The sequence below is a fragment of the Thermobia domestica genome, chromosome 12 (assembly GCF_964235325.1).
Source record: "Thermobia domestica chromosome 12, izTheDome1.hap1.1, whole genome shotgun sequence".
Lineage (NCBI taxonomy): Eukaryota > Metazoa > Arthropoda > Insecta > Zygentoma > Lepismatidae > Thermobia > Thermobia domestica.
The window spans coordinates 210,533,369-210,561,364 of NC_137465.1; the positions used below are offsets into that span (position 1 = coordinate 210,533,369).

General features: G+C 37.5%; 1 protein-coding gene across 2 annotated transcripts in view; it reads right to left on the reverse strand.

Annotated features, from left to right (window-relative positions):
- LOC145667013 (uncharacterized) overlaps positions 1–27,996 on the reverse strand; it is a 110,503-nt gene extending 82,507 nt beyond the window's left edge. For both annotated transcript variants that reach the window (XM_081734698.1, XM_081734699.1), the window contains exon 1: positions 25,635–27,996. In XM_081734698.1, the coding sequence (XP_081590824.1) occupies positions 25,635–27,819 (2,185 nt within the window). In that variant the 5' untranslated portion in view covers positions 27,820–27,996. The remainder of the gene's footprint in view (positions 1–25,634) is intronic.

A 27,996-nucleotide genomic window follows, 5' to 3' on the forward strand; every position in this document is an offset into this window, starting at 1 on the left:
GCCACTGTGTGAACTTATAGTTTAACGTCAACTTGGGGTTTGAACCACATGAATTCTTACTGGGAATCGAACCCAGTATGCATGTTAACCGCATATCTGCGAAGGAGTTCATGAGTAAGTTTTGTGAAGCTGGAATTCGCTATTAAAGTTGATTGCAATGATGCAAAGAGAGAGAATTAAGCTTCGAATCCCACCCTCCTTTCTATGAATTAAATTCTGAATTTCAGGTTTTACTTCCCACGATTATGGCCCTTATGCTAAAGGACGCGGATGATTAAAGTGGATGATCATGAAATAATGCTGTTCAACACAGATTTTGCAACAGGGATATAAGCAGCCAGTTTTGCATAATTTTAAGGTTTGAAGACGAAGATGGTAATGAAAAATGAACATTGATTCTTATTTTGAAGCTACAAAAGGAAAAGGCTGAGTTGAGTTGATTTTAAGTTTCACATACCGTTTAAGAGCGAGGTTACATGATACGTGGACCTACGGATTAACGTGGAATCCGAACCACATGAGCTTCCGTCGGGGATCGAGCCAGAGGCGCGTACGCTAACCGCTTAGCAAAGAAGGAGCTCTACATAGGTAAAATTGGGAAAATATCCGAAGATAATAAGAAATTAAGTGGATACTTTCAAATATCTAGGATTAATATTAACAGACCAAAATCATATCCAAGAAGAAATAAAATGTCGACTAAAAGCAGGAAATTCGTGTTATTATTCACTTGAAAATCTCTTGTCGAGAAATTTGAAGCTTAAAATATATAAAACGATAATCATGCCTGTTGTTCTGTATGATTGCGAAACATGGTCGCTTAGTCTGAGGGAAGAACATAGACTGAAAATATTTTAGAACAAGATCCTGAGACGAATATTCGGATCCAAGAGGAACGGAAATGGTGAATGGTGGAAACTTCATAACGAGGAAGTGCATAATTTTATACGGTTTACCAAACATTGTTAGGGTCATCAAGTCTAGGAGGCTCAGGTGGGTATATCATGTAGCCGAGGATGGAAGAAAGTAGGAACACTTTCAAAATTGTAACTGGAAATCCAATCGGAAAACGTCCATTAGGAAGACCTAAGCGTAGATGGGAGGATAATATTAAGATGGATCTCGCAGAAATAGAAGTACAAGGTGGAAACTGGATCCAGTTGACTAAGAACATATGTCAATGACCTCCGTGTTCCATAGGCCATAGAGTTAAATTAGTTATTAGGAAATTAATGTTTTTGTTTGTGTGTGATTTTCATATGACCACAGATATCCAATATAATCACAGATTTTACACATTTTTCAAAACGTAGGACCTTCACACTGTCTTTATGGATAAATATATGCAGCATTTTTCTATGGAAAATGATAAAATTTATGACAATAGAAAAATAAGAGAAGTATTTTAGACATATGACGAAATTTACAAACTTTGCGAGTTCTATGAAGAAAGTCCCAATAAATTCACAAATCATTCTCATTCTAAATTTTTTATAGCTACCTTCGTATTGTTTTTATGATAATTTATTCGGGGAAAGGTCGGAAAATTACGAAAAGATTGTTAAAAAGGGAAATGTTTCTAAACCTTTGACGAAATCTGGCAATTTTTGCGATATCCATGTTGGGATTCCCTATTTGTTCACAAATTCTATACATCTTTCATCCCACTTATACTAGGGCATTTCACACCCCCAGAATAAGACTGGCGAACCTAAAATGTAAATTTTACAGATAAGCAAAAAAAAAAAAAAAAAGTTGTATCTAAAGAAACATTATCTTTTCTGTTTTTTTGGAAATTGTAACGTTATTTCAACACGTAATATGTTAATTATTACCTTTCTTAAATATGTACGGATAACCTTTCTTAAATACACACACAAATTAAAATTATTATTCATTCAAAATTAATAACATTTTAAAACCTATTTTGAGTTATAACGATCTTATTTGAAGGCTCCGACTTGTACTTTTCTCTATGCACGAAGTTTGTCACTTTATCCCGAGAGAAATTGAAAAAAAAATCACGAAAAGAAGGGGGAAATGGTTTTCTAAAGCTATGACGAAATCTGGGAATTTTAAAGATTTTCATGACGTAAGTCCCAATATGTTCACAAATTCTACACATTTTCATACCCTGTGTTCTAGACCTTCATAATATATATATATATATATATATATATATATATATATATATATATATATATATATATATATATATATATATATATATGTTTATACGAAAAGTTGATCCCACTCTATTCGAAGGTAAGTGGGACAGTTTACGAAAATAGGGAAGTATTTCAAATGCTTATGACGAAATGTGACAACTCTTATTATTTCCGTTCTGGAACTTCCAACATGTTTACCAATTCTACATATTTGTTACAGACAGTTATATTAGCGTATTTGTTCTGCTATTATGCACAAAGTTTACGCTTACAAGAAAAGTCAAGAAAATAGGGAAAAGGGAACTGTTTGTAAACCTCAGACAAAATCTGTATGTCTTTTGTTATTTTAATGCTGGAATTGCCAACAAGAGTGGCGGATCTAGAAGGTAAAAACTAGGGGGCAGCCAGAACTCAGACGAAGATAGGTATATCATGAGTGAGTTTACTATAAACTCTCAAAAATATATAAATAATAGGTTAAAATATTTTTGTCACTCAAAAACCTTAGGGACCTAGGCCCCCGGCCCTGGCCTAAACCCGTCACTAGCCAACATATTTTCTAAAGATTCTTAACATCTACAAATACATCTTTGTGCAGGGCAGACAATCAAATAGAATGAAAGCTCAAAGAACTACGTATGAAATCTAATTATGATACCACACATATCTCCATTACAACTTAAGGAGGTACGGGGGCTCAGTGCCAGAGCGATTACCTCTGAACATGGGGACATTGGTTTGATTCCCGGCCGAGTAAGTTTATGGTGGAAAACATTGTGTCCGTGGGTTTTATCGGGTTCTCCCCTCCCCTCCTACATTCTCATTCCACCAATTCTTCAATCATCATTCACTTGCTTTAATCATAATTTCCCTTAGCCTAAGGACCATAAGATTTTCCATTACAACTTTGACGCAATTCACTTCAACTGTGGCGCTTTTAATTATGAACATGATGAGCGAGTACATCACGACATTTCAATCACCGAGAAGCACTACAGAAGAAAATGGAATCTGCAAATGCTGGAGGATTGCTGTTGTATGATACGAACAGACGCTTCGCACACAAAGCACAAGAAACAAGAAAAGCAGCCCAGAATTTGAAGTAGCTGTGTGAATGTCTGTGAACAGAATATCATAGTCACGTTTCTTAAGTATTTCTTTACCTTCTCATTCTATTTGTTTATCTTGCTCTTTCGTGGCTAAGCGGTTAGCGTACGCGCCTTTGGCGTAGGAGACTCGGGTTCGATTCCCAGCGGGAGCTCATGTGGTTTCAATTCCACGTTAATCAGTAGGTCCACGTCTCATATAGCCTCGCTGCTGAAAGGGACGTTAAACTCGAAATCAACTCTATTTGCTTATGTGTCCTGCACGATGATAGACAGTATTTGTCGACGTTAAGATTTTCTTTCGCGAACATTACCAGATTTTATCACAGGTTTCAAAACATTTATCTTTCCCTCCCCCCTTTTCTTTTGAAAATTTTTCCACTTCCTTTGGAATAAAGTGGCATAAACCTGTGAAGTGTTATATACAAAAAGAAGACAATAATCTAGTAAAAATGACTATGAAGAGTGTGTAGATTTGGTGAGGATATTGGAAGTTTCGTCATGAAAATGGGAAAACTTCCCAGTTTAAGAATCACCTGCCTATTTTCGTACATTTTCTTACTTTGTTTTGAGTAGTCCCTAAAGTGGCATCAACTTTGTGTATAAAAACAGTACCAACGTCAAGAATACATGGATATGAAGAAAAATCTGTAGAATTTGTAAATACATAAGAGGATTAGTCATCAAGATCGCAAAAGTTCCTCTATTTCGTCATACATTTAGAAATACCTCTCTTTTTCCCTTATTTTCCAAAATTATCCCATTTCCCTTCAAATAGTGTGACATAAACAATGGTACAAAAAGACACTGTAAAAGGTCCTAGTAGACATGCATATGAAACATGTGCAGAGAACTCCCACGTAACTAGATCATTGGTGTACGCACCTTCGAAACGGAAGAACCTGCTTCCATTTCCGGCGAGAGCTCATGTGGCTCGGATCCCATGTTAAGCTATAGATCCACGTCTCATACAACCTTGTTGCTCAAAGGGACACTGAACTCTTTCCCAATGAGCCAACAAGTACGTGTGGAATTTTTGGAGATATTGGGAGCTTCGTCATGAAAAGCATAAGAACACATTAAGAGGCCTCATCCCGGCGAAATTAAAATACCGCTAATTTTACAGTAATTATGTGATATCTTCAAATAGACAAAAGATAATCGAAATGTGGAACAAGAGCGCCCTAGACAATATTGTTTTACATGAGATACCGTTATCACGACTCACTTATCTGTTTTCGATTTCGAGCCATTATGAAAATCGGCATTTATTTTCGTGTTTGTAAACGGCTTAAAACGGAAAGCCACTAGGTGACTTGTGATAACGGTACCTCCTGCAAAATAATATTGTCTAGGGCGCTCTTGTTCCACATTTCAATTATCTTCTATCTATTTCAAGATTAGCGATATTTTAATTTCGCCGTTATGGGGCCTCTTAATTTCTTACTCTTCTACGACTTTTTCCCGTTTTCGTCTGAATCTTTAAAATAAGAACTAATCTCTCTGTTTCATTGTCATTCTTCGTAATCAGCACCCTAAAATTATCTTAAAATAGCTGCTTATATCTCCATTACATAAACATTCCTAAAATTTGTGGAACAGAGAAATTGGTGGAATTCACCACAAACGCGTGGCCGAAGATCGAACGGATCGAATGAAAGACCCCTCGTACCAGGGATGACCACTAACACTACCCCCCCCCCCCACTTTAGCTTCACTATTATAATAAGAGACCGGATGTTTAGGCATTAAAAACCTGTAAAATAGGCAGGCAAATAGGTACTTAAAATTTAAAGATAGGCAGTAAAATAGGCACTAAAATGTAACTCGAAATAATGAAGATAACTATTCAATACAATTAAAAAAATAAATTCAAGTCATAGATAATGTTCAAAGAATATGGAAACATACCTGTTTAATATCTTCTTTTATTGTATATTTAAAAACGAAACTTGACATGTATTCCATGTATATTTCGTAAATATTCTCTACAGCACTTTATTATTACACATAACAGTCCTCTATATTTCTCGGAAGAAGTAAAAGCCTTTCTTGAAATACTAAATTATATAATTTTTCACCAATAAAGTCATATTTTAAAGAAAATGCATAGAATAGGCAACATTAAGCTCTAAAGCAATTTTTAGTCAGAAATGGGGGAAATAGACAAAATAGGCAAAATAAAATTGGCTTAATTGAAACTATAACCCCTGATATAAACTTTAAAACGTTATTTTTGATCATATTTTTAATGTTAAAGAATAGGCATTTTGCCTAACATCCGGTCTCAACTATAGTGGTTCAGGCTATTAGAACATTCTTCAATTTTTCCGATCTTGATTCTTATTCAACTTTTACAGCATTCCACTGTTATTATTGATAAGGTGGACGTGTTTGCTTGGTATTGGCTGATCAAACTTAACTTAATAGGGTTAACCCATTTGAAATATACTTCATTCAGTCGGTTACTTAGTTGGAATAGAGTTTAAAGCTGTTCTTAAACCAAATTTTTGTAAACCGAAATTATTTTTCCCATTGAAATTAATGTAAATAGAAATAATCCTTCCTAGTGACAAAAAACATGGTACTGCATATATATATATATATATATATATATATATATATATATATATATATATATATATATATATATATATATATATATATACCACGATCCTTTTTAAAGACAAACAAGAAACATTAAATTAAACGAAACAGCATGAAAGCTCATAAACAAACAAATTCAAGATTGACACCATTCATCTCAACGAATCCAAAAACTATGAATTGGACAATTTGAACATTTTATTTTTCACACTTTCTTTCCCATGACGGTGGGCTAAACTTGGACTTGAATGGCTCCGGGTAGTCACTATTCATCTTAGCGACTCCGAAAACTATAGATTCGACATTAATCTCGGTTAATTTGAATATTTTAATTTTCACTTACGCCTTCCCCTTTCATGCCAATGGAGACTAAACTTAAACTTGATCGGATTCAAGATTGTCAAATTAATTTCAGAGACTCCAAATGCGATTTGACACTAATTTCGGTCAATTTGGACATTTAATTTCTCCGCCCCCTTCCCTTCATGCCGATGGGAATAAATTTGCACTTGAGTGACTTCGGAATTGTTACTATGCATCTCAGCATACCCGCAAACTATGGATTCGACACTACTATCGATCGTTTTCGATTATTTTTACGTATCAACCCACTGCCAATTTTTCATATATTGCAAGTCCCCCCCCCCCTATTAAAGAGAATTTTAAAGAAATGCTAGAATACGTAGGCTTCTTTTTAATAAAGAATTACACTGAATTTCAGCTCATTAGATACTCAATTTTTTGCAAAAACTCGGACACCCATTTCCCACTTAGGATATGTATAATAATGATAACACCCCAGTTAGGAATGGGACCTACCTATATACTAAAAGTCATTTCACTTGGCTTTGTCATTTGGCCATGATGATCACGCATACATAGTTACATTCATTTTTTTTAAATATAACTAGCTGAACCTGCTCTCTTTACAATGCGCATCATTCACATATGAGCATGAATCATCTTGTCATTCCTCACAACATTTGTACATATCCTTTTACAGACACAATTGAAAGATGTCTTGATAAAAATCGGCAAGGGATATCATAAAGGGGAGATTTTTCGATTATTTTTTTCAATATCTCGCACCGTTTGCAAGATTAAGCGTACTACCGGTTGGAGTGTCTAATTCATGTATGATCAGTGTTTTCTTTCTTCTTGCATGCAGTATGTAATAAGCAAATACATTACACACACAATTAATTATAATATCAGTGATACATGGTGTTCATTGAGCAGAACACTACAAACAAAAAAGATTCAACTTAGACTGGAGAAATAATTATCCTTCGGTTTTCATTATATTTTGGCCATGAAACAAACGCCTGAGAGGTATGCAACCCATATACAATTATGTTGTGTTAGAATTATAATGCGTAGGATATGATGGTTTAGATTTTTTAAAATTTCAACCCCTCCAGTGTACAGGTAAAAATGTAATAAAGAAATAATGGCCATGTTTTTTCTTTTAATTTTCAATTAAAACTGGACAATCTACGCAAATTTTGCAATCGATCAGTGGAAACGTCATCTTTCTAGACCCTGTAGTTTCCGAGATCTCATTGTCGAAAGGATTGACCACAAACATATAAACGCCCACAAACATATAGTTTAAATGAACTCCAAAGATGGCAGCACAATTCATTTGCATTGATTTTGGAGAAGGTTTATTAAAATACAAAGGCCTTGAACAATAATTTAAAAAGAGATAAACTTTATGAAAAAGATCTATTAAAAATATTTTTTAAAAGTATACGTACTTTAAAATCACAAATAACCGCAAATCAATGGTTTGAAATCAAAAGTTACAGGTTGTAGCTGAGGCGTTTTTATTGCTATTATGGCATTTTAATAGATAATAATAATAATAATAATAATAATAATAATAATAATAATAATAATAATAATACAGATGATTCAAAAATGCATAATTTCCAAGTAGTTAACTGCTCTAAAATCGCACAAGTGGTGTCTCGAAAGCCACCTAATAAGTCCTATTGCTATTATTATAATACACTTACAAATATCAATATCCAAAAGTGCCTGAAGTTCTTTTTTCACTTAGATACAGCGGCGCAAATTTGTCTTCAACATTGAGGGGGACGAGTAAGACCGTTCCCGTTTATATATATATATATATATATATATATATATATATATATATATATATATATATATATATATATATATGTATGTATGTATGTATCAGGTGTTCTAAAAATGACGCCCACGGACCACGGAAAACTATTCTATAGGTCAAAATAAAGCGAAAATGCTATATGATGGAATGCCCTCCGGGGCCTCATTTAACCACTATGAGGAATCAAAATTTCACTGCTCTATAAATCCATCAAACAGTTACATCGATTATTATGGTAATAAGTGTGTTAGTGTCAACGTCTATTGACCTTAATTGTTAACTGGCAAGAATCGATCTAATTATTATTTGATGGAGTGGTAAATCTAATCTATGGATCTTTATTTGTGATGTTGTCAATGCACGTCTGCAGACTAGGACCCGAAAAGTTTATATATATATATATATATATATATATATATATATATTTGGATTCATTTTGACTTGTAGAATAGTGTTTTGTGGGTCGCGAGCGTCATTTTTAGAACACCCTTGGTAACTTTTGCCAAAACACCAAAAGAGTTGAGTTGATTTTGAGTTTAACGTCCCTTTTCAGCAGTGAGGCTATATGAGACCTACTGATTAACGTGGAATCCAAACCACATGAGTTCCCGCCGGGAATCAAACTCGGGCCTCCCACGCTAAAAAGACACAAAAAGAATTGCACAGTGCTCTGTCGATAAACCATGAAATGTAGAGAGAAAGTTTCAATTGCCACCATAAGATATAACATTTAACTGTATTTTTTCTGTAATGTTGGGGGTTAACATCAGTTTTAAAGATACCACCTTGTAGACGTATGGAAACCAGCCACTGTAAAGGCTGACAAAATGTGAAAAATATCACCTACAAGAATTTCCGTCAAAGTTAAGTCCGTATCGTGGAATACTACTGTCTATAATGGGACTTTGAAGCAATAGTTGAAATTGAAGTGTGAAACGTTTTAAAGTAATACAGAAAATAAAACTTGAAAAATGCGGGTTTAGCCTCTAATTCACAGATCCAAAGTAATCCCTTAGATAGAAAATTATTACTACTGATACCTCCTGCCTTCTGATTTTAGGTAAATTTCCTATTTAAGTAGATGCCGGAATGGATTTCTTCTTGGAAAATAAATTACGAACAGTGGCGGACCCAGGAAAATTGTTTGAAAGGGGCTACACTCAGATAGGCATCCGCTTTTTTAGAAATCACTAGACTTTTGGAAAGGGGGGGGGGGAGCTTGAAGCTTATACGCATAGCAACGACTAACATTAGATTTTTAAAAAGAAATCTTGCAATTTGGGTGACCTTCAGCCTGAAAGCCTCAAACTCACTAAATCTTCCACTGGTTACGGTTGGGCTGATATTCTTGGACATAAAAGAGCAACCAAGGGGTCCAAGGCAAATCAGTTGACGGGGATTTTTTTATTTCTGTTCCTGAGTTGGCATTTTTGTGGGACATAAACTATCAGAATGTAGTTCCTGTGCCGGTACCAGAAAATACACAGACCTAATTTTCTATACAAATATCGGTAATTCATACTAAGTACCGGTACCGATAGCAGTATCATTATTCTAATATTAATATTTGTAGGCTGTGTGCAGTTTTGTGAAGGAAGTGAAATGTACAAACACTGGAGGGAAAACATTGCACAGAAACATTATGTTCTTACGTTGAACATACATGCAGTACGAAGTATCCTCACCTGTGGGGTTGCTTTGCACCAAAATTCATATTTCGATAACCATGGTCATACTGAATGTTTACTAACGCACTTGCGTGAAAGTTTTCCTTAGCTTTTATATGTTTAAAATGCTGTATTCTAAATCATTACCGTATGTTTGTAAGTTTCATGCGATTTTCTTTAAAATTCCTTACATCTGGTGCAAAGTATGTATCGGTATGTTTACATCTTACGGTATGTTTCTACTTAGGCATCTACAATGTTCCACATTAAAACTTTAGTACAATTGTTTTCTAATAATATAAATAATGACTTCCCCAAAACTATGAAGAAAGAAAATCAATTATATATGACGCAACAATACTCTTATTTGTGCAAAATGATGAGGCTCAATAGCATTATAGGAATTAAACAAATAGACTAACAATAATTAATGAAAAATTGAATGTAATAAAGTTTCAAACCAAACCTTTACATCAAAAGGGTGAAATGGACAAGCCAAGAGAAATCAATTTCATCTCTCTTTTGTGACAGTCGGACGCAAATTATCACACTTACCCCCAGAAAGCACTTTTCAAATTGGATTATTGGGGGGGGACAGTCCCCCCCAGTTCCAAGATTGGAGGGGACATGTCCCCCTCATTCCCCCGGGATTTGCGCCAGTGCTTAGATATACTCACCTCAGGTAAGTAAATAGAAACAAATGAAAAAGAAAGAAAAAAATAGAGGTAGAAGGGTGAAGGTAAAACGTAGACAAATTCATCAGTGTTCAGAAGATGCTGAATACAATGCACTGAGCAGAGTGAGTCGGTGGGTTGGTAAGTCATGGTGGATCGGTACATCAGTGGGTCAGAGTAGGTCACGTCCTATTGACCCATGACCCACTGACCAACTCACAAATCTTGATTCACTACCTACTGACTCACTCCATCTCTGAATATAGCGCCTGACAAGCACTTTACCATTTTATATCGTAAAGGTCAGATCCATCGGTGTTGTAACAGAGCGGTGCTTGAGCGATTGACCGTAGAAATTCGTAGATTAGTGATTATTTCACAGTCTTGTTTTTATTACAAGTATAGACTCTTTAGTCAATGAAGCGGAGGGCAGGCGGGATCATAGGTCAAAGTTGATGACGGTAGGTTTTGGTGGGTGGTGGGTCAGAGTGGGTCATGGTGTGTGTTGAGTCAGTTGGTCATGAGTTAAGTTTTCATTGACCAACACCATCTCTGCTTAAAAACTATTAGAATCAGATCCGATCAACCGTATCTATTACTGACCGTTCATTTAGTTCTGGAATTCCATTTCTACACCTGAGGAGAAATGTATAACACAGTTATGAGAACACCCTGTATAAAAGCATTTAAGAAGCTATTAACCAAATATCTCTTTTTTTTCGTTATTGATAATACTCACCGCTATTTTGTTTTGTTTTGTTTTGTCTACACGTAACTCATTTCGTCCCTGGCATAATCTTCTAGTAGTTGGCAGAAGCTGAAAACTACTATTTAATAAATCGTTTGTTTATTAAGGAGTTCAGTGACTTTAAAATGTGTTTGAATGGCGCATGTCTTAAATCAGCTCTTTGATATACAATCAATGTCGCATGTATCACGCGAACGTAAGAGCTCTCAAGCATTTAATTTTCCTCCCCGAATGAATCATGGGAAATGTTGACAGAAAATAGGTCAATTCGACACGTTTTCCTTCCTTCCTTACTCCATGTGACAGAGTTGCCAACAAATGATAGTTTACCACTAGACTCGAAAATCACTAAGGGCGGTATTCAGAGAGAATTCGTTAATCGACGGTTAGTCTCAGACTAATTAGTAAGCATACTAACTCTTACTAAGGAAGGTGGACGTTATGGTATTCAGAGTTTACTTTGAGTACAACTAAAATTATGATTTGGGTATGATTAACTTATATAAACCCAATGCATCGGGTGAGAAAAATATGTGGCAACTACGGAAAAGTAGAGGAGCGCATGCGTAGTCTGTAAAAATGAAAATATATGAAATACGAAATACGAAATGAAGTGTCGCACGCTAAACCGTGGGTAAAAGATTAGCCTCTGCTCTAGATTAATTAGTCACATGTAATTAACTTCGTCAAATACTACGTCCTAATCAGAGACTCTGAATACAATTTTGATAACCATCCTTTAGTCAACCCCGTAATATGACGTTAATCAGTCTTCAAACGACTCTGCATAAGGCCCTAAACGTCTAAACTGTAATCAGTGCTGTAGTCCTAAAATGTTCACTGTTTTGTGAACTCTTTGATTGTCATGAAAGATATATGACAATAAAGAAAGCCTTTTTTTTAAAAAAAAACAAAAAATAACCATGTAAAACGCATGCATTAAAATTTTCATTAAAATATAGAGGCTACGGTACTGTTTTATAGTCTAGAAACATTTTATGCTATTTTCTTAACAATGCATCTTACAAAAATAACTCTATTCAAAATCGCACCCAGGGGAAGGAGCTGCGTCCAATTCAGGGGCGTACCCACGGGGGTAGACCGGATCCGATCCCCTAACTGAACATACATTTGTACACTTTCTCAATAAAACCATAATTGTTTAACAGAGAAATGAGTGATGTAGCATGAAAATTTGATCTTACACTTCATCTGTACTTTTTCTTTTATAAAAATAATCTCGTTCAATCTTAATAGACGTAGTGGCTTGTAGTATTGAAACCCCAAAGTCTGAACCTCTCCTAACAAAAAATTCTAGGCGCACACCTGACTCCATTAATAACATAAATGGTATTTGTACGCAGAAGGAATCAATCCACTGCGAGAAGAAACAGTCGCCCCTGATGTACCAGAAGGATTATGGAAGTTGTGATGAAAACTAAGGTAAAAATAGAAATAGTGAATCTTTTATTTGCTTATTCGGATTGATGGCTGGTTAGTTCGGAGTTTGTCCCATTCAGAATCGAGGATATAGGTACGTAAACCTTCAATTTAAGCTATGTTCCAAACCACAGAACTTCCACAGTGAATTAAGATAAAAATAGAAATATCACAGTAAGTGATTTTCACTAATCAGAGCAATAAGAACTTGGATAGAGGCAAAGCTGACATAATACTGTATTTCGATTTTTTCTTTCTCTGCCCCTCTATCTCTTTCTGTCTTTCGATCCTACCTCGTGACTATTTGATTAAGTATGAGTCTTCGGCAAGAGAGACCTGGGTTCATTCCTTGCGACAGCTTATGTGCTTCGGATTCCACGTTAAGCTGTATAGTTCATTTCTTCAATCGAAGTGCGGTTCGTATATAAAGAATGTCGCCTTCTACGTGTAGAGACTCGTGCCATCCGGGCCCCCTCGGCCCCCCGGGATCGGCGCCCTTGCATATTAGCCATGGTATTGTGCAGAAAGAACAGACACAGTGGATGTAAGCAATCCTGCAAATGCGGTCAAGAAAGGTTTGGAGGGAGGAAGGGGTACTGTTATAAAAATGAGCATGAGAACTTGAAAGCCCGAACTGCACTTCTATTGAGTAAACGCACTATAGTTTACGCTTCATGTAGCCTCGATGCTGAAATAGACGCTAAACGTTAATCCTATCTACCTAATCTGTTTTGTATTTGCAGAGTAATGAGAAAAGTCGGATTTTTCACATGATCGATATACTTGAAGAACAGCTAAGAATAGGATAGAAATGAAAGTGATATCATATAGTCACTTTGTCACTGGAATTGTGACCGGATTAAATAAATAAATAAATAAATATAAACGAAACAAAAGTAGTGTATCCTTGAAGTAGAAAATATATTCTAATCGATAAGATTAAGCAGAAGTTCACAACATTAAAAGATTTGTTGGGCTATAGCATGATTAAATAGTTTTCGTCCTTTCTTCTTGTACGGGAGACGTACTTCGATTCCCTGGGAGCTCATGTAGTATGGATTTCAGCATCCAATTAGATTTACATCCAGATAGTCTTGATGCTGACACTCCAAACAAGCTTCAGCTCCCTCATGGTTATATGGTTACTGTACGAGTCCTCTGTGCGGAAGGCCCAGATTCAATTCACGGTGGAAGTTCTGTGGTTCGGAACATAGCTTAAATTGAAGGTCTACGTACCTATATCCTCGATTCTGAATGGGACAAACTCCGAACTGATCAGTCATCAATCCGAATAAGCAAATAAAAGATTCACTATCAACAATAGTTGAAACTTTCATTTGTTTTAATACTAATCACCTCTTGTGTCTCAATTTAAAGTTGAATTTTTATTCTTGCTTTCCGTCTCAAGGTGTGTCAGTCAGTCAAGGAGTCATTTTTTCCCCCTCTATAAACATACTGAGAGCTATCTATCTTCTATTAAGATTTGTTCTGGTGTGAGCATAACAGTGTTAATTGTATTGGTATCCTAAGTAACTAAATTAATTTATTTGACAATTATAAGTTTCAGTCGCTACATATCGTTCCAGTATGTAAACGAGGAATACAAGACAAAATGACGGAACGTGCTAATGAGCTTCTGTTTTCTGTTTCAGTCTCAAGACCATATTTTTGACGACGATAGCAGTACTAAAAAGGAGAAAACTTTGTCGTGTGCTACCACAGAATGATAATTATTACATTTTCAATCGGAAAAATGCAAGCTATAGGTTTTTGTGAACAGATAAACTAGAAAGGTGTCGTGAGATTCTAATCGAGTTTTATTGAGCTCACCAGTGGCGGATCCAGGAAGGGGGGCGATCGCTCCCCCAGAAGAGGAAACTTTCTTATTATATATATATATATATATATATATATATATATATATATATATATATATATATATATATAACCCATCCCAGAGTTTGAAGCTCTTAAAAGTAGCTCTAAGTAGCAGTATGACAACCCACCGCTCCCCCCAGAAGTCGGTCCTGGATCCGCCCCTGGCTCTGAGGCTATATAGAGAGAAAACCTACAGCTTAAAGTGGATCTGAACGACTTCAGTGTGTTCGGTGCTCTTCCACCACGAACTGAACCCGGAACATGATGCACAAAAGGCCAGCGCATATCACTAGACCAAGAATGAAAATAGATATCACTGGAGAACGAAAAATCGGCATGTGAAAGGATAGTTTTCAGATAGTCCAGATTTGTTAACACTCTACGCCAAAAACTCTATGTGACAAAGGCAACTAGGGTTGCTTACGGAACAAAAGTTGGGACTATCTCTTCTCGACAAGGTGTCGCAAAAGTAATATCTCGCCTCGAAAAGTGTATATTTTCTTCTGCAAGTGCTTTGTCTTCTCACGAAAATTATTTCGTCTCGTCTCGCCTCATAACAAACTCTTAAAAGCTACCAACTACACTGTTGAACTAATTTTGTAGCAATCCCCGGCTTTTAAACATAATCGGTAGTAGTGAAAGTGTACCTATTTCGTTCTCTCATGGGAGCATAGTGACTCAATGGTAAATCACTTACCTCTGGTGTGTGGGGTCCTTGATTTGATTCCCGGTCAAGTAAGTTTGTGGTGGACAACATCGTGTCCGTGGATTTTCTCTCGGGGTACTTCTGTTGTCTCCCACTTTCCAATTTCACCAATTCTTCCATCATCATTCACTTGGCTTAATCATCATCTCCCTTAACCTAAAAAGGACATACGTATCTAATCGTGGGACGTTAAACTGAAAAAAAAATCATTTCATATTTTCATTCTCGCAATGTTTTATTTCGAACTCCTGAGTAAGATTAGTCATCAAGAGAGGAAAAACCAGGGAATCAAGAATAGAAAACAGGCCGAAAGAAACTCTTCGAACGAATGGTACCAAATCTCCTTTTTAGGAGGTGTGGCCATGATTGTTTAGGAGGCTGTCCTATTTTATATATATATATATATATATATATATATATATATATATATATATATATATATATATATATATGGTCGGATCGAGGATTTTCTGAGAGGGGGTGCACCATAACTACCAAAACAATCAGTCTCATTGAAACTTTTCAGTGACATGTGGCAATATTCTTTACACCTGGTACATAGAAAGGGGGAGGGGGTATTTTAAAGAGGGTTGCAAGTGATATGCAAGAAAAATTGTTATCTCTTCCTGGCTTCTGTTTTCTTTCCTAGTTGACAGATGTTACACTGCTTTGCTTGGTGAATCCTTTTCCTTCAACCTTCAGAAAATCGACTTAAAACTATTGCTTTTGCAAAACCCTCTTTCTTTTAAGCCCCAAAAGGAAACATGACAGCAGAAAGTTTTGGAAAATGTTGCTGTTTTCAGTGATAGCTTCTCATTTTAGGTAGTGTATATTTACAACGGAGGGGGAGAGGTGCACGTGCACCGATGCACCCTCCTAAATCCGGTCCTGATCGAAAATGACCGATATCAGAGGGCGCTTCAGTATTAGTAAAATATGATTGACTAAAGAAACATTGCTAATTTTTCTTATTTTAACGCAGCCAAGCTGGTAATTGACGCTAGTTGATGCTAAAATTAAATATGCATAATAACAAAAGTAAAGCTCACTTTCCTTTCGGGACAGACCCGAGGGCTGTGTGTGGAAGCAAAGTAGATTATGCAGTCAAGCACCATGGCCCGGAATCCTTTACTTTTCAAGGAATCTATTTTAAAGAGCATGGATGACCTCGGACCCGCATTCAAACGACCTTACTGGAAACCGAAGTCAGGCTACCCAGTTAAGTAAGTGCCTTACCCACTACACTACCGCGCTCTTAACATGCATAATTATAATAATACATTAAAAAAAAAAAAAAAAAAGAACTCTGCTAAAAACATTATAGAGGATCGCAGAAAACTAGCGTTTATAAATGAAGCATCTGTAGTGGTAGTTGAATCAGTCAATATTGCATGTATGGGGTATGCATAGTCACCGTTACCTCTGAAGATCATAATTAGAGTTGCCAAGTGGTCGGTATTTTTATCACCTTCAACTGTATTCTGTTTTAACGATTGCGAGTAGGTGTCAGTATTTTTTTCCCAAGAGTTTGCAACCCTATTCTCAATGGATTAAGTCAATTAATGAACTCAGCCAATATTAGTTGCTCTACCTATCTATTGCAAAAATAAAAACAGAATTCAAGAATTAGATTGTGTTCAAGAGTAATCGTGTGGCGTAACGGACGGACATATTAACATTTCAATCTTATAAGGCACATAGTATAGCAATAATAACATCACTAAAGATATTAAACGCTATCGGTTTTAAAATTTGCTAAACTATGAAAAATGACGAATTTTTTTGCAAATATAAATTATTCTCACATTTGTTAGAAAAAATGGCGAATAGAATTTCATCCAGTAACTAACTTTATGGCGTAAGGAACCCGGGGGCTCAATGCCGCATTCACAAAAGCTCTCCACTGACTTCTATCCTTAGCCAACTGGATACAGTTTCTATTTTGTATTTCTATTTCTGCGATATCCATCTTAATGTTGTCCTCCCATCTGCGCCTAGGTCTTCCTAATGGTCGTTTTTCTATTACATTTTCAGTTAAAACTTTGAAAGCCTTCCTACTTTCTTCCATTCTGGTTACATGACCTGCCCACCTGAGCCTCCTAACAATGTTTGGTAAACCTAACATGACCCTAACAATGCTTGGTAAACGATATAAATTATGCGCTTCCTCGTTATGAAGTTTCCGACATGCCCCAGTCTCGTTCCTCTTGGATCCGAATATTCGTCTCAATATTTTATTCTCAAACACTTTCAGGTGGCGTGCTTCCCTCAGAGTAAGCGACCATGTTTCGCCACCGTAAAGCACAACAGACATGATTATCGTTTTATATTTTAAGCTTCAAATTCCTCAACAGAATTCTCGATGACAAAAGATTTTGAACTTAAACCCTTTATATTTAGTATAAACCATGCACAAGTATGAAGAATTGATCATTGACCAAAATATGACTATCATATACAGTGGCGTATTTAGGGGGGGGGCTTCCGGGCTTAACCCCCCACGAAATCTTACTATAGTAAAGTATATGAAATATCTTGCAGAATTTCCACATTTTCAGCCAAAGCCCACCCGAAAGTTATCAAAGCCCCCCGAAACAAAATCGTAAATACGCCACTGATCATATATGTCATGTCACCTCAACATGAACGTAATAATATGAAACGGTGGTGTTCAGAATATTGTTTGTGAAGTGAAGGTGATATTTTTTCCATTGGTTCTTCGAGATTCAATACCTAACTACAGCTTATGATGTAAATAACATCCTTAATTTCCCAAGTGCTAGTTGGACATGTATCTGTGTTTAGTGTCCATTGTGTGGTCATGAAGTGTGACCGAGGCTCCGTTATCTCGTTACGCACTTTTACCATCCGGGTGGATGGCTGGGATTAAAACTAACAGCACACTTTGGAACAATACTTACTTTCAATTTTATGCTAAGCGATTCGTGAAGCAATACGTACGGATCTTACAAATATAATTACAATGATAGACTTATGCCAAGTTGAAATTCCTTTTAATCGTGACCTTGGGAATAGTGGCGTAAGAACTGCAGGAGTCAGTTGGTAATTCCTGCAATTTGTAATCTCTAAATAAAACCTTAGGTAAAGACCCCAATGAGGAATATTTCCGCCTTTTTTCTTTATTTTTTTTATTTATGTTTGAAATTATTAAAATGTGAATGCCCTCAGTAACTTGTTAGGGGCAACTGCTGCTTCATTTAAGCTCCTTACCGTTTGAAGGAGGCCCACTTCAAGTGAATCTTTCTTACTCTGGTACAATACGAACACGAATGTGTAAATGAAGCATGGAATAAATTTACATTAAAAAAAAAAAACTCTTAAATGGAACAAATCTGTTATCTTGACCCATTTCAGTAAAATGTTTATTAGCCCTATCTGGGCCCCATAAACAATATATAGTGTATTTCTCAAGGCTTTAATTTGTGTCAAAATATTCTTCCCTAAATTTAACTTAGAGTTTAATAGATCCATCCTATCATTTCCAAAAGAACTGAAGATAATTTAAGGTGTTGCTGCTACCCTATTATTTGAACAAAACATTGTATATTTGCGTAACATGAAGTATAAATGTAATTTGAGTAAAACGCCAATTGGAGCTCATATAAGTCATCACACTGTTTATTAAGATTTTAAATTCTAGGGGATCCAAATTCCATATTTAATATTTTTAAAGGGCCCAACTTCATATTTTTCTAGGGTCCTCAGTTGGAATCCCAACAAATAGTAATGCTTGCCCCTTCGGGAAAAGTACCAAGCTAAGCAGCTGGAATGTTCTAATGGTCGGCATTCAGCAATCAGTGGGAGGACACTTTACCAAATTGAAGCACCTCCATGCACAATGGCTCTTCACTGATCTGTCCATTTTCACGTGGGAACTTCCCATCAATTGCAGTACCCTTCCCCTCCTTCCTTTGCCTTCTACTGCACTTCTATCATATTTCTAGTAAGACTATTACTTCTCAAATATGTCTGTTCCCCTTCTTGGTCAACACTTGAGAATTTCAGACAATTCCAAGGCACTAGAACCAAGGAATTGCTGGGCCTATGCATGCATCATTCTATTTAAATTACGATTGTTTGTTCGTCATACTCTGTTATACAAATGCTGTGATTCCGGACTTACTCCCTTTGGACGCGGCTGTAAACCTGAAACGCACAGATCCTTACCTGTATTGAACTTCACACGCACTAGTCCTAAAGAGCAGAAGCTTTAGAAATCAACTGGATGAAGGCCTACAAGTCCTAAACTCACAAATCGTAAAATTCGTAAGTCCTAAAATAATATAGTTTGCAGAAAGTGCCGTGCCATGGAAAATCAGCGCCTGGGGCGAGAGTACACGACGGCGCCCCCGAACATGAGTGACGTCGACACACCAGCCCCCAGCCGTGAAGCGCCACCATTGTTAACGGAAAGCGTAAGAACATTTTCAAAAAATAAACCTCCTGAATTTTGCGCCTTCTTACTTCGCTCGCCCCCCTACGATACGGCACTGCAGAGAGCCCCAACTTCTTATTTTTCTGGGGGCCTCAATTGGCCTCGCAACAAATATTCATGCTTGCCCTGTCCCTTCGGGAGAAGTTCCAAGTTACGGCGCTGGAATGTTCTAATCGTAGGCATTCATTCAGCAATCAGTGGGAGGACACTTGATCAACTTGTAGCACAGTGATGTCCACCCCCCTCATGTCCATGACGCACCCCCCCAAAATTGCCTATCCGTAGATGTTCTTCCATGAAAAAAATCTTTTCGATTAATTTTTTTACCCCCTCAAACATATTTATACAGATTTTAACCCCATCCAAATATTTCAATGATGCAGTTTGCGTCATAGCCCCCCTTTGTGAGCACCCCTGTGTAGCACTTCCATGCACAATGGCCCTCCACTAATCTTTTCATTTTTACGTGAGAACTTCCCATCAATTGCAGTATCCTTCTCCTCCTTCCTTTGCTTTCTACTATGCTTCTATCATATTTGAAGCGCCTAAGTACCAAAAGCCGCCAAATCCATTTTTTTAAACCGAAATTGAGTTATACAGTATATCGCTTGTTATATGTTTGAGATAAAGGAATTCCATGGAAACAGAATTTTGTTTAAAAGCTTAATATTTCACACTTAAAAACCAGTTCAAATATGAGACTTTGTACAAATATGGAGCTTCACTGCATGTTTTGCGAGATTACTCGAAAACTAAGCGAAATGGATGTGGCGGATTTTGATACTAGGTTCCTCATTACTAGTAAGACTACTACTTCTCAAATATGTCTGTTCAATTTTTGGCCAATATTTGAGAATTCGAAACAACTCGAAGCATTAGAACGAGGTCATTGCTGGGCCTACTGATGCACAGTTCCGCTTAAATCACAATTGCTCGTTCTTTATATTCTGTCATACAAATGCTGGGCAGGAGCGTCATTTCAGATTTTGCTTAGGGGGGGGCAAGACCCCATGATATTAGTAAAATTTCGCACTTTTTACTGATTTACTACTATTCTATTAATAAAATCTATATAAATTTCCAACTCAGGGGGGGAGCAATTGCCCCTCCCTGCCCTCCCTAAGTGACGCCCCTGATGCTGGGATTCTGGGCTCATACCTTTTGGACGCGGTTGTACTCCTAAAATGAACAGGTCATAAACTGTATATGAATCTCACATGCGCTAGTCTTAAAACGAACTAGATATACAAGTTCTAAACTACATAAGTTCTAAACTCACAAATCGTAAAATTTATAAGTTCTAAAATAATCTAGTTGTAGAAATCCTAAACTACACAAGTCCTAAATGAGTAAATCATAAACTATAGAAGACCTAAAATGGAGGACTTGTGCTCATATTTTTAGGACTTATAAATAGCTCCTTCTTACTGTTACAATTTTCACCAAGGAGAATGTATATAATTCTGTATTGCTAAGGACTTATCTTGTCAACCCTTGCGGGTGTTTAAAGTCGCAATCATAGAGCCCAGTCGACTTCTTCACTAATATTGTCTCAAGTTATAATTGATGTAAATGTTACAGTATTACGATAACGAATCAGCCTGTTCGAAGTAAAATTGTTTTAAACTAATAATTGTAAAAATAGTGGGGGAGGGGGCAGAAGCGCCGGACATAGTTATGTTATATATTTTAAGGATTGTATCCAACTATTATTTTTTCTAAAGATGAAATTTATTACATATTAAAAATGAAAAAGTGAGGGCTTAATGCTCATATACTTATCTGTCCAGCGGCCATCTTGACAGCCATTTATTCGGAGTCTTTTCCTTGATCACCCTGCAATCTGCTTTAATAAATTGTTCTGTGGGTTATCTAACCCATCAGGATAATTTATAAAGTCTCAAGCTAAGTAACCCACGCGAAGTATGAAAATAAGGTCTGAAATTACTGTTGTCGAAATCATACCCTTTGAAAACTTAACTATACAGTATTTGTGGGCAGGCTCCGCAGCTAGTGTAAGATATTTCACTTAATTCACAACATATCACTGGCAAATGTGTTGTTACAGCAACAATGTTAAATTACTAGGATGCGTAACACGAGGAATGCAATTAATGTATATAAAAACAAATTGCAAACGTCTGTCTGTGCTCCACACTACTCTTAATAATAGTCAGTCGCTCTCTCTGCGCTATCGCCTGTCTGTCTGGCCCTAATAGATGTTGCCTGTGTGCAGGGAGAGGCAGGCAATTTCCTGAAGCTTTTGTTTCTCAGGAAACGGTAGGCTAGTTTGAAACATAATTCGGATGACAGGAATGGGTCTCTTTCTTAGGTAGCTTGTCAAATTTGCTTGAAATCAGTGAAGAAACACCTAAAGTCTAAACTGACAGGTCCCAAAAATGACCTGAAATAAGTATTATAGAAATGGCACAAATTACTGTCGACTCGACAGTGTTTTGACTATTATATTGATCCTAAAAATCAGCTTGCAGTTAATGCAAACAAGTGCAAAGTGTTATCAATCACTAGGAGCAAATCACCTCGTCACTGTGATTATGTAATTAATAAATATGTAGTAAATAGACATGATTTAGTTTAGGATCTTAGTGTTACGTTTGATCCTAAGTAAATGTTTCACAGCCAAATTGCAAATAACAAGTGAAGCATCCAAACTATTAGGATTTGTAATTAGAACAGGAAAAGAATTAAAGAACTGTTCAACATTCGTAATTAGAACAGGAAAAGAATTAAAGAACTGTTCAACATTCGTAATTAGAACAGGAAAAGAATTAAAGAACTGTTCAACATTCGTAATTAGAACAGGAAAAGAATTAAAGAACTGTTCAACATTCGTAATTAGAACAGGAAAAGAATTAAAGAACTGTTCAACATTCGTAATTAGAACAGGAAAAGAATTAAAGAACTGTTCAACATTACAGAAGTTGTACAACGCATATGATCGTTCAAAGTTAAGAGATGCTTCTACCAGGGACGTACGCAGGGGGTGGGTCCTGGGGGTGCGGATCCCCCGAAATTTCGACTCTTTTGTAAATTTAACAGAATTTTAGGGACAATTTCAGGAATTTTAATATAAAATATCCTCATATCGAGTTTGGACCCGTCCCGGAATAAATTCCTGTGTACGCTACTGGCTTCTACTATTTGGAGTCCGTCTCAATTAAAAAAAAAATCGTAAGCAATTAGGAAGAATACAGGCAAAATTTTTGAAATTTCTAACCTACAAAGAAACTCACATTTATCCTACTTACGACAGCTATAACACAATCCTTGAAAACTTTCATTTACCAACGCTAGAACAAAGACGTCTTATGATTGATTTATTATTCATTCAGAAGATAACTCAAAATATTTTGGACTGTCCTGACTTAGTTTCTGCATTGAACTTTCATGTTCCTTCATTAAAAACACGTAAAAACACCGGCCTCTATTACTGTAAGAAGTCAAACACTAATATATTGATGAAATCACCAATTTGTAGAACTACAGCTTTGTATAATAGAGTGTGTGCAAATAAGAATGAAAAATAAAAAATGAAATCTTTGAGTTTTACGTCCCACGCTTATGCCGGTTAGGCTAAAGGAGACGGTGATGATGAGTAATGAATGAAATGGTGGAATGAAGGAAGTGGGAGAACCCCGAGAAAACCCACGCACACGGTGTTTGTCCACCACAAAGTTCACTTGGCGGGGACTGGGATCGAACCCGGAACCGCAAGCACCAGAGGTGAACGCTCTATCACTGAGCCACCGCGACCCCTCGCAAATAACAATGAATTGGATATCTGTAACATGTCTCCTAAGAAATTTAGAGCTGCCGTTATCAAGAGTTCCAAATATGTGATTACGTAATCTTCAACACTGTAATTGGGCTACAGACTGTTGTGTTGACAAGAAATAAATAAATAAATAAATAAATAAATAAATAAAATAGTTTATAATTTAGTCATTTGAGGGAAGAGCAGGAACTATGGGGAAAACAGCGGGTCACCTCATCAAAATGAAAATAAAATGAAATGAAATTTTTACTTTTAGATTCCATCGCTATGCCCTTTATACTCAAGGAGACGAGTAAAGTAATTGGTGGAATGAGAATGTGGGAAAAAGAGGACTACCCTGAGGAAAACCATGAATATTATGTCCACAACATAATTGTGCGGTGGTCGGGGATCGAACCAGGAATTCCTTGCTCCAGATATGAACACTCTACTACTGAATCATTACGCTCGCACTGGGCCAAGTTTATTAGTAAAATAGTTTTTTTTTCTGTTTCTCGTCCTTATGGAGCACCAAGGTTATGAAGAACAGAATCTATTATTAAAGTGAGCACCACGACCGGAGTTCAAGTACAGTGCACTTGGTGGATGCACACACCATCAGTCAAGACCAACCCTCACGTTAAGGCCGTTCCCCACGACATTATCTTGCTTCCAAAACAGCTGGATCACAGGACCATGCCATCAGCCCTGCAGCACTACTACTACTACTACTACTACTACTACTACTACTACTACTACGACTACTACTACTACTACTACTACTACTACTACTACTAATAATAATAATAATAATAATAATAATATTCCGATTAACGGAAAACTAGTTAGTTTAATGTTTGCTTAACTTGTAGTGAGAGACAAATACTGTAAATCGCATTCCATCTTAAACTAAGTTCTCGTCTCATATAGCCATGGAGCTGAAAAACAATACTAAACTCGAACCAGGTGCGGACACAGAAATTTTTGTTGGGAGCGGTCCAATATTCGTCGGTGAGGAGATCCAATACTATAGGCTACTACGTCTATGTAGCATTGAACTGGTATTATTCTGTATCCGGAAGGAGTAAAAGTAATTGTAAAATATTTCTACTTATACCTATTTTCAGGAAAAAAAAGATAAAACCAGATAGTTTTTATAAGAGAAAGAGTGCAGACGAAGTGTAAGATCAAATTTTCATGCTACATCCATCATTTTCCTGTTAAACAAGTGTAGTTTTATTGAGAAAGGTGTACAAATGTATGTTGAGTTAGGAAGTTTCTTTTTTTTGAGGGAGGGGGGAAGGGTTCAGATCAGATGGACTGTCCTATGTAAGTGTGTTCCTGACTCAAACCAATGAACCCAATACTGTAAATGCCGTCCGGTTGCTTTCATATCGGCAAAGCTTAACTACTTCTATAGATTATGTTCGATAATTCTTAATTTACAACACATACGTTCTCTGTACAAATATATTATAAATTCAAATACCAGTTGAACCTGGAACCACTCGAACATATAGTGAGTGCAAATTTCTTTATATATATAACGAACCAAACATGCGAATGCATGATTAATAGGAATTTATAATTACTTTTTTTTTTTTTTAATAGATAGCTTCTTCGTGTTAAGCGGCTAGCGTACGCGCCTTTGGAGTGGAAAACCCACGTTCTATTCCCGGCGGGACTTCATGTGATTCGGATCCCACGTTAAGCTTTAGGTCCACTACTTACATAACCTCGCTGCTGAGAGAGACGCTAGAAATCAAATTATAAAAAATTACTTCTTCCAGAAACATACTTCTAAATTTTGGACTACCGTCATATATTTAAAAAAAATGAAAGGAAATTTTTGAGTTTTACGTCGCACGTTTATGCCGGTTAGGCTAAAGGAGACGGTGATTATCAGAAATGAATGAAATGGTGTAATGAAGAAAGTGGGAGAAACGGGAGAACCCTGAGGAAACCCACGCACATGGTGTTTGTCCACCACAAAGTTCACTTGGCGGGGGCTGGGATCGAACCCGGGATCCCAAGTACCCGAGGTGAACGCTCTACCACTGAGCCAATGCGGCCCTCTACCGTTATATAAAGAATCATACGTTTGATTAAGCTAGTTTTCTTCTTTTTCTTCTTCTTTTTAACGAAATTGTTTGATGGAAGAGTGAAACTGACTAAAATATACTTTTCGAAAAAAAAAAAAATGCCACCACCGTAATATACAATATGATACAATATTTAAAGTAGAAAAGATGAACACATGAATACTTACCCTGCGTTTCCAACATCTTTTCAAATCCTGCTTTCTCAATGAGTTCCATGAACTTGGTCGCTCTTGCTTCTCGCAATACTTCGAGCATAGTTAGTTCACTTTGCTGGCCAGGGGTGAGGACAGGACTCAAACTGGAAGCACCCGTGTCGTAGTCTTGATCCATCGCTTCGAGATCTTCAGGATTTGTAAACCCAAATTGAGTCACATTTTGACTGTGATGGTGATGATGGAGATACTCGTCACTGTCATTCCCCTTGTTCGCATAATATCCAGTGTGGTTGTGCAAACCTGCCAAGTAGCTGTCACCCGGATAATAATTATGATGGTGGTTCCCACCCTCCCCGTAATTGTGATGTTCTTGGGGACGCATTCCAAATCCTTCACTACCACTTATATCCGAATCCGGTGCTGTAGAACCTGTTGGTCTATTAAAACCGGTTGTAGTCGGTGATGTCGCACCGAGTCCTGTACTTCCGGTCCCGAAAGGACTTGAAGTACCGACATCAAAACCTGGAGTGCTACTGGAAGTGGGATATCCTGGACCGCCTGTACTACTCGCTGGACCTCCAAATGGAGTGTTTGCTGACGTACTGCCGAATGTTGGTCTAGTACTGCTGCCATAACTGGGCGTCGTTATGCCGCCGATGCTGCTGCTTACAGAAGAAGTAACGCTTGTAGAGATTTGGGTTCCCGGATAACTGGAGTCGCCAACCGATGGCGTTGTCCCACTGGGAAAACTGACACCACCAGGTCGTGTGTTGCTAATTCCAGTTTCAAAAATATTATTTTCCGTGTCTTCAACCTGATTATCTGTAACACTTTGACCGGGGAATGTCGGTCTCGTGGATGATGGGAAATTCACGGCACCATCGGGTGGACCTAAGCCCGGAGTGCTTGACGGAAATCCTCCAGGAAGTTGACTTGGAGAAGTGGGTATTCCACCCGGGGTACTTGAGAAGGTACCACCATTCATTGTAGTAGTGAACCCATTACCATTTGGATGTGGCCTTTCGTTTGCTTGACTTAGCACCGAAGTTATGGGACTTCCATTAATTGGCCCAGGAGAAGAACCAGGTGGTTCAAATGTCGAAGACGGTCTTCCATTTGTTGGTCCAAATGTTGAACTCGGTGGTGCACCATTTATTGGCCTTGTTGTGGAATCAATTGGCCTTCCATCCGTTGGACGAAACGTCGAACTTGTTGGTCCTCCATTAAATGGCTGTGACGTCGAACTTATTGGCCCTCCATTATTTCCTGCAAATGTTGGCCTGTTTCCATCAAACTCCCCATTTGTTGGCCTGTCTCCATTAAACCCCCCATTTGTTGGCCTGTCCCCATTAAACCCCCCATTTGTTGGCCTGTCCCCATTAAACCCCCCATTTGTTGGTCCTCCAAAGTCTCCTGGTCTTCCCGTAGATGAGCTTCCTTCATTAGGACCAAATCCATTAGGACCATTGGTTGGCCTAGTCCCGAAGGTTCCAAGAGCTGTTGGAGTGGTTATTCCATGTCCATTAAACCCATTTGGAGGCCCCCCATTGGGGGTCGTGGGTCGAGCACCATTTAAAGAAGTACTTCCAGGGCCAAACGAAGACACTCCACTGGTTGTTGGATCGACCTCATTAAAACCCGATTCACTATCAGGAAAGCCAGGTCGTGTACTCAATCCTGGCGTAGATCCAGGGAATTGTGATTCGGTAACGGAAGTGATTGGTACCGGCATTTGAGGCTGTGTTAATGAGTCTGGAGCTCCAATACCACCGCCAATATTTTCGGGACTCGTCACTGCAGTAGGCGTTGAAACGGTTGGTGGTAGTAGGGGAATATTAATATCTGTAGGGCCCGAAGTTGGCCTTGGTCTAGAACCGGGTTTCGAACCAAAGTCATATCCATTTTGTGGTCTGGGAGGAATATGACCTGGCGGACCATACGAATCACGAATTCCTTGTTGTTGGTTAACATTGGGCCGGGGAGGCGAAGGAGCTTGTCTTACCCGAAACACACGGAACTCAGTTCGATCCCCGAAACGAGTAAATCCGTTGTTAGCACCACCACCACCACTACCTGAATTACGAAACCTCCAAGTCCTGTATCGAACAGGCCCATTCAATTGTTGCGCGGTAACTTGAAGAAGCCCGGATGAGAAGGTAAAAAGTAAAACACAGCTGGCCACTTGCACCAAACGCATCTTGCACACAAAAAGACGGTTGGACTCTGAAGCGAGATAAGGTCGATGCTTGGGTTTATAAACGAACCGGAAACTGCTGAATGCATCCTGTGCTACTTTCCCAATGTTAGCTATGGAAAGAAGATTTGGTCGCAGAGAGTAGAGGGATGTTCGCCCCGTTGGAGTCCTTCACCTCGA